This window comes from Cyanistes caeruleus, chromosome 2 (assembly GCF_971803275.1).
Source record: "Cyanistes caeruleus chromosome 2, bCyaCae1.hap1.1, whole genome shotgun sequence".
Classification (NCBI taxonomy): Eukaryota; Metazoa; Chordata; class Aves; order Passeriformes; family Paridae; genus Cyanistes; species Cyanistes caeruleus.
In genome coordinates this window covers 71,801,543-71,820,158 of record NC_141702.1, presented here as the reverse complement: position 1 = coordinate 71,820,158, position 18,616 = coordinate 71,801,543, and the positions used below count along the sequence as shown (strand labels likewise).

The 18,616-nt window shown below is 37.0% G+C and overlaps 1 protein-coding gene across 4 annotated transcripts in view; it reads right to left on the bottom strand.

Annotated features, from left to right (window-relative positions):
- Positions 1-18,616, bottom strand: part of GALNT2 (polypeptide N-acetylgalactosaminyltransferase 2) — a 144,534-nt gene that overhangs the window by 87,544 nt on the left and 38,374 nt on the right. For all 4 annotated transcript variants that reach the window (XR_015283390.1, XM_086877831.1, XM_086877830.1 and 1 more), the window contains exons 2-5: positions 8,521-8,611; positions 6,503-6,656; positions 1,450-1,548; positions 833-900 (exon numbers count right to left, since the gene is read on the bottom strand). Coding sequence is in view for 3 of the 4 variants with exons in the window: in XM_086877831.1 (XP_086733957.1) it covers positions 833-900; positions 1,450-1,548; positions 6,503-6,656; positions 8,521-8,611 (412 nt within the window). In the remaining variant the exon portion in view is untranslated. The remainder of the gene's footprint in view (positions 1-832; positions 901-1,449; positions 1,549-6,502; positions 6,657-8,520; positions 8,612-18,616) is intronic.

Genomic DNA, 18,616 nt, shown 5'->3' with positions numbered 1-18,616 from the left:
CTGCATACCAGAAGAGAGGCCATCTTCAAAGAAAAACAAAAGATTTGTAGATGAAAACGTTTGGGGTCATAATTAGATACTCATCTCACAAGAAATAAAGAAAAATTACCAGGCTAAGAAATTACTATATTCATTATGTTATTTAAAGCCAGCTTTAAGTCTTGAAATAATTTTATTTAACTATTTTTTCTTTGCTTACTTTAGACAGTTTCTATATTGCATAGAGAAAAAAAACTTTCATAGGATTAAATAAACTGCTTTATTGCCTATAAGAAAGCTCACTTTCTAACCAACATTTAGACAAACCTGACCTAAGCTAGTATTAGCAAAAGTAATGCAAATATAAACATTAGCTTCTTCTAAGAAATACTACTCTGATGTCCATTTCAATTGTTTAAACTTATATCATGACACCCTAGTACCTACAAGACAATGATTTATTTTAGATTCAGTAAGATTTTTTCCGAGAGACTGACGGAGACAGGCATTCATTTAAAACAGCACTACAACAATATTTGTTGCAAGCCCTATGGGATTTAATTTTACCTAAGAAAACATATTGTGAAATGGCTCTTTTTAAAGATACGCTTTTGTCCTTCAGACAGAGAAACAATAACTAAGAGGAAATAATAAAATATACTGTAAATATTTATAGAAACTTCACATTTCTACAATGACAGATATGGAAAAGTTAAGTTAAGACCTGGTTTTGGCCAAGTCTCTGCAAACTCCTGTTCAGGTGTCCTATTCTCAACTGAGTCACCCATCAGCATTCTACAGAAAATCTTACCAGAATTAGCACAGTAAGGTAGGACCGTGTAAAAGTACTTACGGTCATTACTGTAGTCATCCACCAGGATGATTTCCTTAATAAGATGTGATGGACTTTTTTTAAGGACACTGAAACAAACCAAAACAAAAAAAACATTCCAGCAGTGTTAATTTTCCATAACATTTTAAAGTTCCATAACTTTTTTAAGCTTCAGTAGAACCTAGCCCAGGATGTTAGTTTCAACAACAGCTGTTGGCCTGCTCTTACAGAAAGCACGAAAAGAGGCACATATATAATTTTGTGTGTTCCTTCTGCCCTGCCCCCACCCCCACTTCTCCAGCCTCCATTAGACAATGTCCTACATGGAAATTTTGAAGGTATCTTTGAGTCAAGTATCACCTGGGAATCCATCTACCCTGACTTTTTCTTAAAAGAGCCAGCCTCCAAGCATCATCTGGCAATCAGTCCCATACTTTCATTCATTTTAGTTAAGGTGAGCAATTTTGTTTAACATCACTACTTCAGGATGTAAGAACTGAAGATCTCTATGAAATTAAGATTTATTTTTTCCTCTGCAAATAGTTCAGAAGAACACAGTGGGTTGTTACTTCCCTTGCTTATCATAACCTGACAGAAATGAATGGCCTTAAAGAAAAATTAGGCTCTCTTATGCATACCTGACAACTGTTCGAAGCAAGGCAGATCTTGCCTCGTTATGAAAGGTGATCACCACACTAGTGGCTGGCAAGTCTATCCTCCACTGTTTCCGTTGACACCTGAAAGAAATGATACCTTGTCATTTCAACATAATTTTTACATCCCAGGCTTGGCAGTCAGCCTTCACTGCAAAGTGTTCATCTATTAAACTCATAGACACACTGCCGAAGAAGAACGAAATAGCTTGTTATCAAGTGAGATTACAATCAACTTATCTTTTGACACTTTTGGTAACTGTTTTACTACACAAAAGACTAAAAAGTCAGTGGCAGAGATGGGCAGGTTCAAAAAAGCCACCACACCATCATCATTGCACTATGTCAAATGTCTTTTGTGCAGCTGAGCATGAAGAGCTCTTCTTTTACAGTAAAAGCATTCAATACATCTAAGGGAATAAGCATATTTTCAACAAAAATGCACAGGTTCACAGGCTACCACACATTTCTTCTTTAGAATGGCATGTGTTTCACTTCTGTCTTTATTTTTAAAGCTCCTGGAACATCCTGACCTTCCTCATAGATAAAACTAGTTTTTCATTCTAATGAGAACTTGTAAGGATCATAACATTCAGAGTCTTAAAAACAGAGCTAGCTGTGACAATGCTGAGCCAACTAAACACAAAATCATATCCTTCCAAATCATAAAGATAATGAAATATTCCATCTATGTCAACTCATTTTTCATTACCTCTAGAAACCTGAAATTAATATAATAAGGTAAAAGAAGCAAAATGATCCCTTCAGGACTATATACAGTTATGATATTTAATCCAATAAAATAAACCTAAAAAATATGTTATGCTCATTGTATTAGAAACTAACAGCACTAGAAAACAACGCATATTGAGTTTATGCCAAAAGCATTACAATGTGACAGGTCATGATACTGATTGCCCTTTGTGCAGTGACACACACCAGCGAAGTATTTCTTCCATACCCTTTAATTAAAGGTAGAGTTTTCATAGGCCTACTTGTCTTCAGAAGGAATAAACCCAATGAGCATACACCTGGAGCAAATTCAGTGATTGACTTCAGTACTTATTTCAGCAATTCAATTTCTGTAAACTGTGCAGTACTGATCAAACAAGTTTTTAAGAGAAGTTTGCCACCAACACTTCTAAAACTAGGCCTCTGCCTGTATAAATGCCCCCTCCATGCCTGATTAAACATCTGCAACATGCACCATAAACAATGCAACCTCCAACTTCTGGGAACTGCAAAGCAAGCAGCAGTGTGCTTCTTGCCCTGGCCCACCCTACAAAAACCTGTGGTGTTTTTGATACGACACAACCATAGTGTCACACACATTAGTGCCTGCATGAAACAGAACGTTACCATGCTGCAGTGACCTCACTCAGCTCTGAATAAAAACAGTCTATGTATGCCCAGCCTACAAGTGCTGTGTCAGATTAGCAGGGCCATCTCTGGCTGTGGTGGGCATACAAGATGGCTTTGTCACTAGTGCCCAGGGTGGAACAAATAAATCTCAAACGCTTGTGTGCTCCCAAAAAATAAAGAGCAGCTCCTCTAGTGTGAGCTTCTGGCAATTCATCTAGACAGATAAAAGATGTGCAATTGTTATAATCCAAACTCTGCAGTGCCAAAGAAGATATTCTTTATTCTGCTAACTTTCAAATTACCCACAGAGGACAGGGCTACTGTGCATGCACTTATCACATGAAGCACTTGCATCAGAATAATTAAAAAGTCATATTAAACTTATATCAATCTGTTTGCATAAAAGAGCACTTGAGCCCGATCACATATTAGGGGGAAAGTACTCAAGGCAATGAAGCCTCTCAATTTTAAGAAAACTCAAGAGAAGAGCACTACTGTGTATTTCTGAGGGAGAAACAAGCCTTCTGGACTTCCAAATAAAACTGGAAGAATGTTTCACAAGTATTACTGTTTTCAGCTCTTCATAAATCCCTGCTTTAATTGACTCAGTATCAGTCTTCCTCCTATTCTGCTGTGTCAACAGGGCCACAGTTAAAATTCAAACCAAAGAAACAATGTCATTATTTTAGGCACAAAGATTAAACTTTGTCTCCCCAAGCTGCAGCACTTCAATTTTATATGAATAATAAGAAAGTATATTTAGTTAAGATAGAACTTGAACTGAAAACTTCAATGAAGACCTTCAACGTTTAGCATAGGTCAGTAAAATCAGTCAAAACATGAAAAGTACATTCTTTCCCCCAGAGATTTGGACTAGTTCATTTAATTAACAATTTTCCCCAAAACTTCTGTGATTTGTTTGAAACCACTTTTTGACAGAAATATGCATTTTAACCAGTGCAAGGAGAACATTCACTTCAACTGATACTAAAGACACAGGAAAGCTTGTTTCTTCCTTACTTAAGAATAAAACTTAAGTGTGAAGTCAGAAGCTTCTAATATGTGCCAAATTACAAAGAAAACACAACTCAGTGCAGCTATAGTACTTGGCAGTAATTCCTAAAAATCATCACAACATATCAATTAGAAGATGTGATCAGAAATCACTAGTCCAAAGCATACATGGTGAACATTGGTCAAAAAAAACCCAGAGTATTTAATCCTTCATCCCACTTGGGAAACTATTTTATACTCACAGGAGGGCAGCTCTACGAGTTCCCTATTACAACTGTGCCACTCACTTGTGTATCACTCACTTTCTAGATCTCCAAAATCTGCCATGAAACTAAAGGAAACCCAGAGGTTTCTTAAAGTTGTTCAAAGTGGTAGTTCCTGCTCAGAGTCCTCTCCACTTCCTTTCTTATGTTGCATCTGCCTGTTTCTCCCTTCTTCCTTTCCCTTAAAACAAAGGCAAGCAGCTAAAACGAGTGAACCAAAAGTGTCTTCTGATAGTGCTGGCAGACTTTCACAAAAAGCATGAGGAAACCTTTGGTCTTCCTGCTAGAAAAAGTTCATATGATGTAAAAAAAGACTTAACCATATAGTATTAAAAGATGCATTGTTACACTCACATCTACATATCTAATGCAGAATCCTGATAAACTCCTTCTACACACTCTAGAGAATTTCAGCAATTAAAAAACATAGCTATGTAATTTATTTTAAGTCAAAAAGCCTCTTAGACACATCAATACAATTAGTAAGTGACTTAAGAAGAAACAAAGCATTTCTCCACCCAGGCTTCTTTCCTTAAAGAAGATTGCAACAGCTCCACAAGAGATCTTAATATCAACTCAGCTATCTTCAATTTTATTAGAAACTAATATGCTTCGAAGTGTCACGTGCTCAGATATTCTTCCTATGGCCATTGCTTTTGTTCTTTCCATTGCACAGTTCCCAAACAAATATTTCACACAGCTTCTTCAGCTGTTGCAGTGAAAGTTCTTCCCAGAATAGAAGGAAAATTAAATGTAACATGGCAGGGAATCATTAAGGACAGCTTGTAAGAATGATTGCTTCAGTTTGTTTTTCTGTTTATTTTGTTGGGTTTTTTTCTTTAAAAGATGACTATTCACAGACTGATAGGCACTTAAATCTGCTCCATGGCAAAGTCTAAGTAATAATCCCAGCTCAGATACAACCTTTCCCCAGCAACATCTCTCTCTTGGTTCTTTTCCAGCTCTGTTTAGTCAAAACATTTAAGCAAGTAAGCATATAATCACAAGACTAACAGTTAAAAGAAACATGGCCATTGTAATATAATTTATCTCCAGATGTCTCTCTAAGTTATTCTCAAAGGACAGACGTCTGTTAGCTCACGTCCCTCTCTCTCCTCAAGGTTACTGAGTACCTAAAAAAATCCAAATTCAGGATATCTGAATCATAGAAACTTCTGAAAGGTGGTTATTTGAGTTTGATCTCACGGAAAAGCATACCTGACCTAAAAAGTTAGAATACAGTTCTCATGGGAAGAATAATATATGCTATGAAGAAATCTCAAAAGTAATTTTAAACTCCTCAGTACAACACCACAGGCTTTTCACTGCTTTCTTGGCAGCGAGTGAAACACCAGATTCTTCCTACTTTGACATTCACTTCAAAACAAATTACTTGCTTTACTCAATCTACAAATACTTTGCGTAAAGAAACTTAAACCCACACTATTATACAAGGGATTTAAAAAACGACTGAGTTTCTATACAAATTTTCTTCACTAGGCTATTTCTGATTAAAGAACTTTATAGGGGAAAAAAACCAGCAACCTTCCTTTTCTGGTGTCCTTTTCAACTACTTCTACTTACAAATCTCTGAATGTACATTCTTTTACCTATAAAATCAGTCAGGCAAATTAACTACATACAGCTGGTTAATTTTAGGTTTCAAGCTGGCTTGTCTACTTTTAAAACCAAACCAACCAGGTACTGTATTTTTTAGTTACAAAGTCCTAATGAGCAACTTTTTTTTCAAGCAAGATTCATGCAAGTTATTAAATTCTGTTTAAAATTAAGGTCTTCTCTAACCAGTAGTAAACGATATCTTTCCTTACTGTGAAGGGTACTGTTTCCTGAAACTGCACAAGCAGCCTGAAGTATAACTCGGTCCTATGATTACCAGGGTGTGAATAAATTGATTCCTTTAGGTTTATAGTTGATAATCATCACCTACAAACAGGATCACAGAGTGCCTGAGATCTGAAGTGGCCCTGGAGATCTCTTAAGCCCAAATTCCCTCAAGGCAGTGCCTGCTACAGCAGGCTCTGCACTGGGCTTTGAATATCCCTAAGCCTGGAGGCTTCTGGGCAACCTGCTACACTATTTGATCATCCTCACTGTGAAAGAGACTTACAAATGTAGAAACCAAGAAATGCCACCAGATAAACAGGAACAAAGGGAGACTGAAATGCAGCACCAGTTTGGACATATAATACACACTGATGGAAGTCATGGAAACAGAAAAATTTGAATAAGATGTATTGTTCTTTAACCCACTGTTCAAGGATCAGGGAGTTTACTGTTACTGTCCTTTCTAAAGCTGGAGAACTGCTTCAGAAAAAGCAGCTCAAGCAATAAGTACAGAAAGGCTAATCTAATCCAGCATGGCTCAGTTTGGCACTTACTGATCATGCCTAGTGTCAGGAATACTTCGGTCCATTCGCAGCTTGTCACTTTCCACCTGATTGAACTTGTTCCGTGCGTACGGATCCTGGCCGGATCGCACCACGGTAGCACCAACATAGGCATCTTGATCAAAGTCTTGCCACCGAACTTTTCCTACAGTAGAAAAACAGGGAAATACCCAGTTTAATATTTGTGACTTAAGGAACAACATTCAGTAAACCAAACACAACCGATGAAATATTTAATTAATTAAACTTCAACAGCACTATTTAGAGTGTAACATCAAAATTTACTTTTCCATATTAAATTTGTCTAGACAATCCTGCAAATTAATATCAAATTTTTTAAACAGTGCAAAGAATCTGCAGAAACATGAATAGCAAGCTTCACTGCCATAAGGATTCAGAAGTTTACCTATATTTACTGAAAATAAAGAGAACAGTGATTTAAAGGTGTATAGTTCTGTCTGTGACACTTTTGATGTTTGATTCCAGACTCTGATACTACTTTGCAGTAACAATTCTCCTGTCTGTTACATCAGGCCATAAGAGACTACTAATCAACATATGAAATGAGAAAAAAAGCCATGACATGCTCTACTTTACACTTAATCTTACTTTTAGTTTCGACCCTTCCAGCTTCTGATAGCCCTCCCTTTCAACCTGTGACACTTCTCACATCCTTTAATATTCAAACAGGCTACTTAAGGCCACTGGGAAAGTATAAAGTTTGGTCCAGAATACATAAACACTCAAAAAAGGGGAAATAAGAACAGCTGGAAGGTGCAAAATTGGCTGATCTAACACCAGAAGCAAGATTTATAGACAGGTCTGCTAAGCAGAACAAATACCTGAAAAGATCTGCCAGAAACCAAGTTAAATAAGCCAAGCTCTGCATCTTTTGGGGATTTACTTCTCAATACATACACAAATTAAAGGCTTTGCCAAAAAAAGTGTACATAGATAACCAGTCTTATTTCCATTCTCCAAACAGTAGCTAAGATACTAGCTAGTAGATAAGGTAGGACAAAGGATACAGAAAAAAGCATCAGTAGCAAAGAGCTTATACTGCACCTGGAGAGCCTATGACTGAAAAAGAAAAATCATACCTCACACATTCCTGGGGATGGAAGTTCCCAGCTGCTTAACAGAAAACTTGCTTTGGTTAGTTCTTTCTTCAAGATCTCAGTATTTAAAATGTTTGGCCAAGACATATTTGTAAGCAAAACATGAAGATTAATAGAAGAGAAGCAAAACCTGTGATGCTATCTGATAAGTAGTTGTCCTTGTCACAGGTTAAACTTTTTCAATTGTATAAAATATTCAAATTAAATTTTCATTTTTCTGTATGCTTTAGTATGTCAGTTGTAGCAATATATGAAATCTCATTGATATGAAACAGTTAAGCAGCAAAAGAAGTTTATGGAAGCCTTCACATGAAATGAAGATTCCTTAACAATTTTCCTAACTCATCCTCAAGACATGAGGATTTCACTCAAACAAAATAAAAATCGCATTGCTCTGTTATTTTCCAGCATGTGACAAATGCTCAGCAAGCATGAGAAAAAATAAAGTACACCAGCAGCACACTTCGGAAAAAACTGCCAAATCAAAAGCTAGGAAAAAACCTAAAGAAGAATGAACCTTGGCTGAATCTTCAGTCAAAATAACGGTCCCAAGGTGACTTGTCTGTTGCCTGCCAGCATCATCCACCAAGAGAAATGGACTACTTCTGTACCAGAGGCCTTTACAGTATCTCAAACCCAATGAAGGACAATACAAACATACTAGCAAAGAACCACACTCCCTTATTGTTTTAAGCTCAAAGGACCAGTGAAGCAGGTAAGATTTAAAGATGCTGAAGCTATAAGAAGAGAGAAGTACATGCTGCTAAAATAATCCTAGCACTTTCAAACTACAAAGAATTATTAGAATCAGAACAACTGCAGGGTTTTATGGCTTTCAATGATAAATGTTTTATGGCTATGGTTATTTCACAACAAATCGTACTGCAATACCTGGAGGTAGTGTCTCCACACTTTGTGCCTTGTCCTCCCCATCACTGCCACGCAATTCTTTCCTTTTGGGGTCAATATCATTTGGGTCCTCCTGAAAAAAGGTACACAATCTTTAAAATAATCAAAGAATCTTAATTTAGTTTTCAACTTTCAAAGCAAACCAGGTTTTCCAGATTTTAAACTTAAGAGTTGTCAAAGAAAATAAGGACTTCAGGAGAAACAATTATTATTTGTTCCATTATTTGAAAAACAGATCAAAAATTGAGTCAGACTTTTACAGTTAATTTAGGCAAAATGTCTTCTTTTGAAAAAAAAAAAAAAAGACATTTAGTAAGGAAGATGGAATTAGTTTTTTAATTTTTTTTATTTAATTAGTAATGTTATAAGGAGCTACATGGGAAAAAATGTTAAGAAAGACCTGAAGAAAGCCCTGCTCTAACAAGGAACAGCCTAAACAGAAAGTTATTTGAAAAAAGAAAGCAGGTTATCTAGCAATTATATACATAATGGCATCCTAACTACTGGAAAAATACTTCCAAAATATTTTCATGTGTTAATTTCATTAGAGTTTATTCTGGGCCTCACAGGCAACTCTGCTGGATTTGTGATTGCAGAGATATTGATGATTTAGATGGGTGGGGGGCAAATAGTTTCACCAATGCCCTCCTCTAATTTCCAGCATTTATTCTGAACCTAAAAATCTCATTTTCATTTCAACAGGGAAAGGAAAAACCCCAACCACCACACTTTTTCATTCTTACCACAAAACCACAAAATATGAAGCTGGAATTACCCCATTATGCATTTGGATTAAGTGGAGAAGAGGCTAACTTTGAAACAAAAAAAAAACCAAAACAACAAAAACCAAACTACCAACTGCATGGACTGTATGCCAGTTTGCACACTACACTTAGCCAACTGATTTAAGTGTCATCAGCTTCTGATGTTCTTGCACACTTGCCAAAAGAAATTATGCTTCCTTTTTTAAATCTGCACTGAAGGAGTCCCATCTATAAAACCAGTTACATTGGCACAATCCTGCTAAGGACAAGACCTCTCCTACAACGTGCAAGATACAACACCATGCCTACAGCCACCACTGAGTGCACTGAAGCCAAGCAGTGCAGAACAGTTCTCATCTCTTACAGGAAATCTTCCAGAATCTCCAGAGCAGGGTGATGGTGTATGGAAGTGCATACCAGAAAATGCCTCTGCTGTCCCAGCTCCTAAGCCACATCTGGGAATTCTCTGATGGAATAGTAAGTAGTTGGAACAGGCCAAACTTATGCTGGGAAGCATTTCAACCACAAACGATACCACATCATCTTGTCCCCAGGAATCTCAGAACTTCCCAGTGTAAATTCAGCTTAAGTGTCTAAGTGCTAAGTTGGCACTAATATTTAGAAATATGTTGGAAAAAGGCAACAGATTTCTAAAATACTGAAATTAAAAACTAAATACAGATGCTTTTTTTTTCCCCCCCCTTGAGAAATACAGCTAAATTAGTTTAAAATTGAGTACTACTAAAGCATGCTTTTCACAGCATCATGCATCAAGGATCCCAGAGAGAAGGAATTTTAACAGGTTCCTACACTACGTATCACCATTGTACATGCTATGGGATACTGGGCCTTGGGGAAGTCAATTGATACCTCTGCTTAAAGAAAGCTTTATGACAACAATAAAAATAACAAAGAAAACCCACACCAACACAAAAACACACTCCCAAAACCACACAGCACATTTCAAGAAAATGTTTATGACTTACAGTGATGAGGGAAATTATATGTCACTGTGCACTGAGTCCCTCCAGCACAGTGAAACAGACACTTTCTGTTTTGAAGAAGTTATATTTCACTCATTATTTGGCTTCATGCATCATTTTAAGGACACTACAGAAACACTGAAGTCCAAGTATCAACTGTAGCTGCAAAATTCAACAAAGCTCTATACCATTCCAGGATGGAAGTTGCCACTGCATATTGCTTGATGTTCAGCTTGCCTCCTAGAACACCTTATAAAACAGTATTGTGATGGGAGAGTATGGGACATTAAAAAGATATTAACCTCAAACTTTGTGCCCTAGATTAGGACTTTGTAGCTCTAAAATCAACTTAGCTAAAACCCTGTAGTAAGCACTTTGATCCAATTAAGAATTTGGAAGGTACATGTGGAAAATCCCTACCATTTAGGCGCGAACAATATGTTATATCCTTCACTGAGAACTTGAGAGCACAAAAAGAGATAAAAGCAGTTATTGAAACCATAGGCATAAACACAACCAGTTTATTTATATCTTTGATTGCAAATTGCTTCAGCATGGTAATTTGGTGCTAGATCGGAATCAAACATATGGTCGAATGGCATTACCATATTGCCATCACCACAAACAGAGCTGCTTTTTTAGCTTGCCTCGAGTGAAACAAAATCCCAACTTCTAATGTGAGCTCAAAAAGCCACTTGCTTTTGAGGAGTAATCTTCTTGGTAGAAGACAACAATGCTGGCACTGACAAAACTCATTCATACAGAAAGCTAAGCTTAAGGGAAGATTGAAAGCAACTTAAACTGCTTAAAAGGAGGCACAGCTCTTTAATCATGAGAGCACAAGAGAGAGATTTAATGAATAACAATTAAAAAGGCTACTGTATTTTTCTATATAAAACTACTAATACTTTAAAATAATATCTTCCTGACATTTTTTTAAAAAAGACTGGCAATTGCAGGCTACAACTTAGTATGTAAATGCATATGGACAACCATTTTGAAGTTATTGAAAAATAAAAAGGTAGCTGCCAACTAGCAGAGACATCAACCACACATTAGGTGTACACACAACACCGCTAGAATAAAACCTTTGTGGTCATAGTTCATGCAGTTATTTTTTTAGGCCAGGACACATAGCAACAAGAAAATGAGTGCACACCAGCTAAAATGCTAGTGTTGCAGCAATTTGTCATATTTTAATTTTACACATCATGTCACTGCTTCCCACTAATTTCTGATTCACTACTAGAAGACATGCAAAGAAACAAAACTGCAACCTTACAAGTCCATTCAGTGGGAAATATTACGATGATACTACACTAATACTTTTAACATAACAAATGTACATTAAATGTCATTTTTAAATTCAAGTCTCTAAATAACTTTGCTATTCCCAAAGCTCTGAAGCTAAGGGACGTACACTTAACATTTTGTTAAAACATTCCTTGCAGCAATAACTTTGCACAATTCATTACAGTAAATTGACTAAACTGAAGGTGGGGTGGAAGTTTTTTTAGGCTGATTAATCAGTGAGTTGCAGCAACTTTTTCTTTCAGGATACTGTAAGCTCTCCGTGTCTCAGAAAACCCACATCTACTGACAAACCTTGCTATTACCACTCACTTTTCTTTTCCTGCTCAACTCACTCCATTTAAGACTAGCTGGAAGACAGAATTTGAGATACGTTGAAGATGCAATATCAAGCTCCACTTCTGAGAACTAGACTCAAAAATGTTGTTTCAGGAAATGATTAGTTACATATTTGCAGCTGCTCTGCAGCAGAGAAAGGATGAGGTAGTTCAAATTCAAAGCAGGATTCAAACATTTTTTTATAGCATTTCTACACATATATAAGACATGATCATATTCCATGAGAAATTTAAGAGTACTCAATTTGAGTTTAGAAAGCTGTAATTATACACAGATGTACATTAGCGGATAGTTTCATTACCATTATTAAATCTTCCAGACCACTTCCCTTTAGTTTTGGTATATTTGTATGCATTGAATATTATATTCCTTATAAACATTGCAAAGCTATTTTTCGTAAGTTGTTATTTCATTTGGCACCAAAACCAATTTTAAACTGTTCCAAATCCCTAGGTATTGCTTCTATATAAAAAAATTAAAGCTACTCTTTAAACTACTACTGATTTTCTTATTTTTCTCTCACAATACTTTTTCCTTTCCTTTTAATTATAGTTTCAAGTATCACGGATTTGACATTTAACTGCTACAAACTGGATCTCATTATAGCAGAGATTTCAACCCCACGGTGGCTTCCTATCAAGAGAACAACTTAACAACATGAAACATCCTTAGATGCATTTAGATACCACAAGACCTTACAAGTAGCAACTCAACACAGATCTCTGAAAAGCACTTTGAGGTTGGAAATATCTCAAGTGGGAGCTGCTTGTGCTCCCAATACCAGCCATTTGTCTCATATTCTTGATGCTGAACAGCAAGCAACATTTAGGCACAAGAGATGGCTGCGAGTTATGTGCTACCTGGACAAGCAGACATTCAGAGAAAATAATTGAGAAATGTATCTCTGTTAGACAAAATACATGTTAAGGCTTAATATCAGTTTCAGAGCTTGTTTTTAGGCGAGGGCTGCTGCAGACAGATTTTCTTCTACTGGTGGTTTTCTAAGAGGAAAATAAATACTGGCAGCACCTTCAAAGAGCATTATTGTATCCAGCTGGCCTAACACAAGGCTGTGCTGCATCCAGCAGTACAGATCAGTCAAACCAATTGATGATTTTGGAAGGGGGGCTCTCATTGCAAGGCGACTCCTCGCAGGACTTCCTACACTTCTGTTCTGACCACGTACTTGGGACCAGACATGCAGAAGCACTTCCATGCTGTGTGGAGCAGCACTTGGTGCTGCAGCAGTGTAATGCCTGCTGAAGTTGACATCCCTAAACCAACCATAAAGGCGCCTCCTTAGAAAAGGACTCAAAGCCAAGCAGAATCAGACAGCTGACTAAGACACTGACAAAGCCTAAGCCCAAGCTTCTTTGCTACTGCTTAGTATCTCCCTCTGTATTTAATATGTGCCCCTTCCTCTCACCCCAATTCAGTTTGCAATCTTTTAACTACCTATCACATTAGCAAAGTTCTGAAGCACCAGTTCCTTCCAGCACAGGAGGACCTTCAGCAGAGTGCAGTGTCCAGCTCAGTTTGCTTTCTGATCCAGCACTCACTGTGCCTCCCAAGAAATCTCCAGAAACACAACTCCAGTCTCTCTTGCTGCAGTAAGTGAATCCAGCCTTCCTGCGTGCCAGGCAAGCACTCTAACAATTTAATGTAATTACATGATGGGACAGCCACTTCTTCCCTTCTCAGCAAAAGCATTCTGTACAAAACAGAGATAAAGTACCCTCTGAAAATGCCTGGAATGCTGCTTCTTACAGGAAAGACAAGCAGGAAATATCCCATAAACAAACAAATATTAATTTCCCCTGACTGCCAACCTGCTTAGCATACTAAAGCAGATATTTCCAAGCACACCAAGAAGTGAAGCATAAATAAATAGAAAAAACACTGAAAAACTATATATTTTGCAATATTTGATTATCACTGTTAGTGTCAAAAAATATTACAGCAAAGATGATTTAATTTTCATTCTTACTTTATTCAGTGTAAGTAAATTGCTGTCAAAGGCACATTCCGTTCATATATTTGAGTACTCGGAACAAAAATAGAAGCTTCCAGCAGGAGGAAGATACACAGCTCTCATAAGAAGACAATTTTATATTCACAAAAAAAGCCAGGGAAAAGCATCAAGATTACACCTTGATGGCTATATATACAGGAAATGTGTTTAGATATACTCTCAGCGAATACATTCAAAACATTTTGAAAATGGCAATTACTATAAGCTGTACTCTCTAGACAAAATTAAATGCCTTGGTGTCCTACCATCTCTGTAAATGTTACCTTTACTTAGCGTAAAGTACATTTTTTGTAGCTTACAGACATTACCTGAAGTACTAAAACAACTATAAAACATGACATTTTCTAAACCTAGAATAGATTAAACAAAAATAATGCTTTATCTGAAGTTTCTGGAAAACAAGTATTCATATTCTCTGAGGAAGGACTGATGCAACTTTGCAGATGAAGACTTATTAGTACAGCAATTGGGATCAACTGGAAGCTCTGGTTCAATTAAATTTCTGGACACAACAGACAAAAGCCAAGGAGCAACAGGAAACCCAAAGTAGGGCAGGTCAAGCTATTCAAGAAATAAGTATAGATAAGCTATTAAATATGAAGATTTGCAAGCAAGTACATTTCAGATTATCTTCAAATTTTCATCAGTTCCTTAAAAACAATAGCATGATTTAACTCCCAAATACCCACACTGGTATAACATACACTGGATTAACTGATTAGCCCACAAATGCTATACAGCTTAAGATTGTATTTCAGCATTTTACGAAAATAATATTTTTTTCTGTAAGTACCTGTCAGTAAATTAAAAAAAACCCAAACCTGCAACACTTTTAGAGCTTGGTGAGAATTCAGTCACCCAGCTCCAGGTGGCCTCTAATAAACCATGTTCCTTTTCACCTAGAGACTTCATCCACCCCAGTGATAAATGTCAAAACTAAGCGGGATAACCTTATCACCTACCAGAAAAGCAAAGAGTTAAATATTACTTGCCTTACAAAATTGACAATCTAATATACCATCAGAAAGAGGAAACTAAAAACCCAGAAACCCCAGAAACTACAACATCCCTATAATTTCCTTGAGCTCTACAATGAAAAAACACTGTTAGAGCTAAAGTGCTTGTCAGACTGACAGCCAAGCCAATGCAATGACACACACACCCACACACAGATAAAGTGTGGGTAAGAACACATCTTCCTGCTAGAGGCTACTTCTGTCAAAGCCTTCCATGCCAAAAGAAGCCCTGCCAACCAGACATCTCCACAGAGGCCACCACAGACAGAAGCAGAATCAGCACCTGCTGTGAAATGCCCAAGCAGCAGAAAACAAAATGGGTCTCTCTGGCTTGATTGTCACCTCTCCACAGAGGCAGCAGAAGTGAGGGGAAGGTCTCATATACCAGACAGAACAGAAATGGAAAAAAACACCACAGAGTAGCCATGAAAAGGCTTTACTGTTTTTTCCAAGATCACTCAATCCTCACGATTCATGAAGCTGCATAAATGTACAAGGATAGGTGGCAAGAAGAGAGGGGAGGGAAGAGGAGTAGGAGAAACATTTAAGGGTACTGGGACCGATAGAAGGGTTTAATCTCAAGTGCACCAGAAGCTTTGAAAGCAAGGAATAAGCATCTCTAAGAATGGCAGCAGGTCACAAAGAGAGTCCAGGATTTCTGGTTAAATTTACCATGTCTCAAAAACTTACTTGGCTGCACTATTTGCCACAAATTATGAAAACAAAATATCACAAAACATCTACAGTGATTATTTAAATTAAGGATGACATCAAAGGCTATTATCACTCAATTTTAGTTTCCAAAAGGAAAGATTGATGGTGACAAAATTTCCATGAAAAGTTAATTCATGGGGTTTTTTTAAATAATATTGAAAACAGCCTTCTACTCCAGAAGTATTTGTCAGTGCAGACACAGTTACATGATTTATACAGTAAGTGCACACTCAGCAGCAATGGTGTTTAAGTTGTTCTTTTAATTATACTAGATTGGGAAAAAAATCCAATAATACAGTAATCAGAAATCATCATCAATCAAAAGGAGCTGATTGATCTGATCTGTTAGAGATATGAAAGCAAAAAAACACCCCAAAACTTCAACAGCAAAAAAAGAAGGGTTTAGAAACAAAACTTCAATATTTGCAACTTATTAAAAACATCTTACTAGTATATTCACCTCCAAGGAACATTTTGTCATATGTGATGTGAGTTTAAAAGTTTTGAAGTACATACTTAGGCAGCAGCAATAATTGTACCATGCCTATCCCATAACTTCTAATGTTTGCAAGTAATATTTTTCTTTTTTCTTTGGGTTTCTGTTGTTGTTGTTGGCTTTTTTTTTTTTTTTTTTTTTAGGGGGTGGGGGTGTTGTTGTTTTAATTGATCAGTTTCTGGAATGGGGAAAGGAAGAAAAAATAGCAGCAGCTTCCAAACAGGACATGGTTTGATACACAGACAGTATCTGCCCAGCATATTTCTTTCAAAGTCCATAGCTCTTGCTTGAGAATTACCGTGCATATTCATTTCTCACTTGAGCGCTTTCCAAGATGTGAAACCCAAACGTTCAAGTAGCTTAATACAAGTACACAAGCCCCAGTTCAGATCCAAGGGATACAGAAACAATGTCATTCAAAAAATTAATGAGATTAGACAAAACTCCTGTTTAACAATCCCTGTTGATTCTACTTAGAGCAGATGAAAGATCCCATAGAACAACTAGTCCAGCAAGGGAAAGAAAGCAGAAGGACAACATCATCCTAAACTGCTGCAATGCTTTGCAAAGCCAGCATGGAGCTGGTGCTGCTTACTCTGACAAGGCAGCTGCTGCTGACAGGGGCTGTTCACACCTCACCACGCTTCCATCCCAAACTGCAGATGTCCCCACTGCCCCCCTTATAGACACCGCTGTGGCACTCATTTGGCTGACTTGACAGTGAGCTGGGGAGGGGTATGGATGTATCATTTCACTGGGGGGGATTTTTTAAACCACAAATCCAACCGCTAAATTATCTGAGGTACTGGATGCAAGGGAAGCATTCCCAGCTAGGGCAGCAGGGAAAAAAGTGCTGAAAGGGGTGTTCCCATTACAAGAAAAGGATTACAAGTTTAGTTACAACATTAAACCACCCATCACTCAAAACCACTACAAATTTTCTTTCTTGAAAGAAGGCAATTACTCAACAAATGCTCAGCCATGATTTAATGCCACCTCTTGTTAATGCTACAATATCAGAAGTGTCTGATGAATTAGTCTGCATTTCAAAGTCCTACCCCTAATCCTCTGAATTCAAATTCATCACTGCTTGCTCTTAGCTCTCTAAAGAAAGACTCTCTAAAGAATAAAAGAAAAAAAAGCATTTGCACAGGAAGAAAGGGGAAAGCACAGAAAGCAAAATTTTGTTTTAATATTTACTTATATGATAAAGTGTTACATTTTCTGGAAGTCCAGGGAACTGAAGTTAACTAATTGAAATAAAAGCAAAGTACTGAATAAATAAGCAGAACTCAACATGAATGCATGTAAAAAACTTAAGTATACTGAAGTATTCCAATAACACAGGCATTTGCAAGTCTCCACCTATATACATCTGAATGAAACAGTAAGAAAATCACCCACCAGCAATACAACAAATAGATGCAACAGGAATGAAGAATGGAAGAAAAAAAGTCCACATGACTTGTATATGCCTCTTGAAGCACAAAGAGCAGAAATGGACAGCAATTGGAATGAAACCCTTCTTGCTTAATTTTATTTTACAAATATTTAAACCTGCAAACGTAACCAAGATCAAAAAGGTATCAGAAATGCAATTACATCTAAGACCAAAACTGCTGTGGCAGCCACATCTAGTTTGTTAGCAAAGGGGAAAGGTGAGTACTATACCAAAATAACACAGAAATTGTTAAACTAAGAAAACTATCTTGCATTAAGGAAAAAAAAAATGCAGTTAACAAGTTGAATGTTTTGCTGGATGAGATCTGTAGGGCTACAATGCAATAAAGCAACACAACATCACACCATGTTTTCTCAGCCATAATGGAAGGTTACCACAGACATAAGGAAAGTAAAGCCAGACTGAGACAAAGGAATTTAAGTTGCTGTGTCTTGTAACTTCTCTGTAGAATGAATGCAAGGGCATTGTGTTAGTCTCTAAGAAAACATTAGGGAAAAAAAAGCAAGACTGATTTAAAAATCTTGACTTATTTAATGGAAAAAGGTTAATCTTCAGATTCAGAAATCAAGGCACTGATAAACAAGGAAACCATTTCATTACACCTCTTTCAAGGAGGTCATCTTTGAACACAAAGAGATGGAATACATCCCAGGAATCTGAAAAATTACTTGGTAACTCCTCTAATTAAATAACCTTCAGAGAAAGCTTGTGCTTGACAGATGACTTCTGCCTCCAATAACTCTCTGCATATTTTCCCCTCTATCCCAACACTAGGATTTATGAGCAGCTCTCTGCAGCTCTGGGCACATGACACAGTACACATAGCATTGCTTTTTGGCATCTGTGTTTAACTGCAGGCTTTAAAAAAATTAAAAATAATTATATATATATGTGTATGTATATATATATATATACGTTGCCCACAGCTAGAGTAAAGTTTTAATCCAGTTCAAAAATTCTG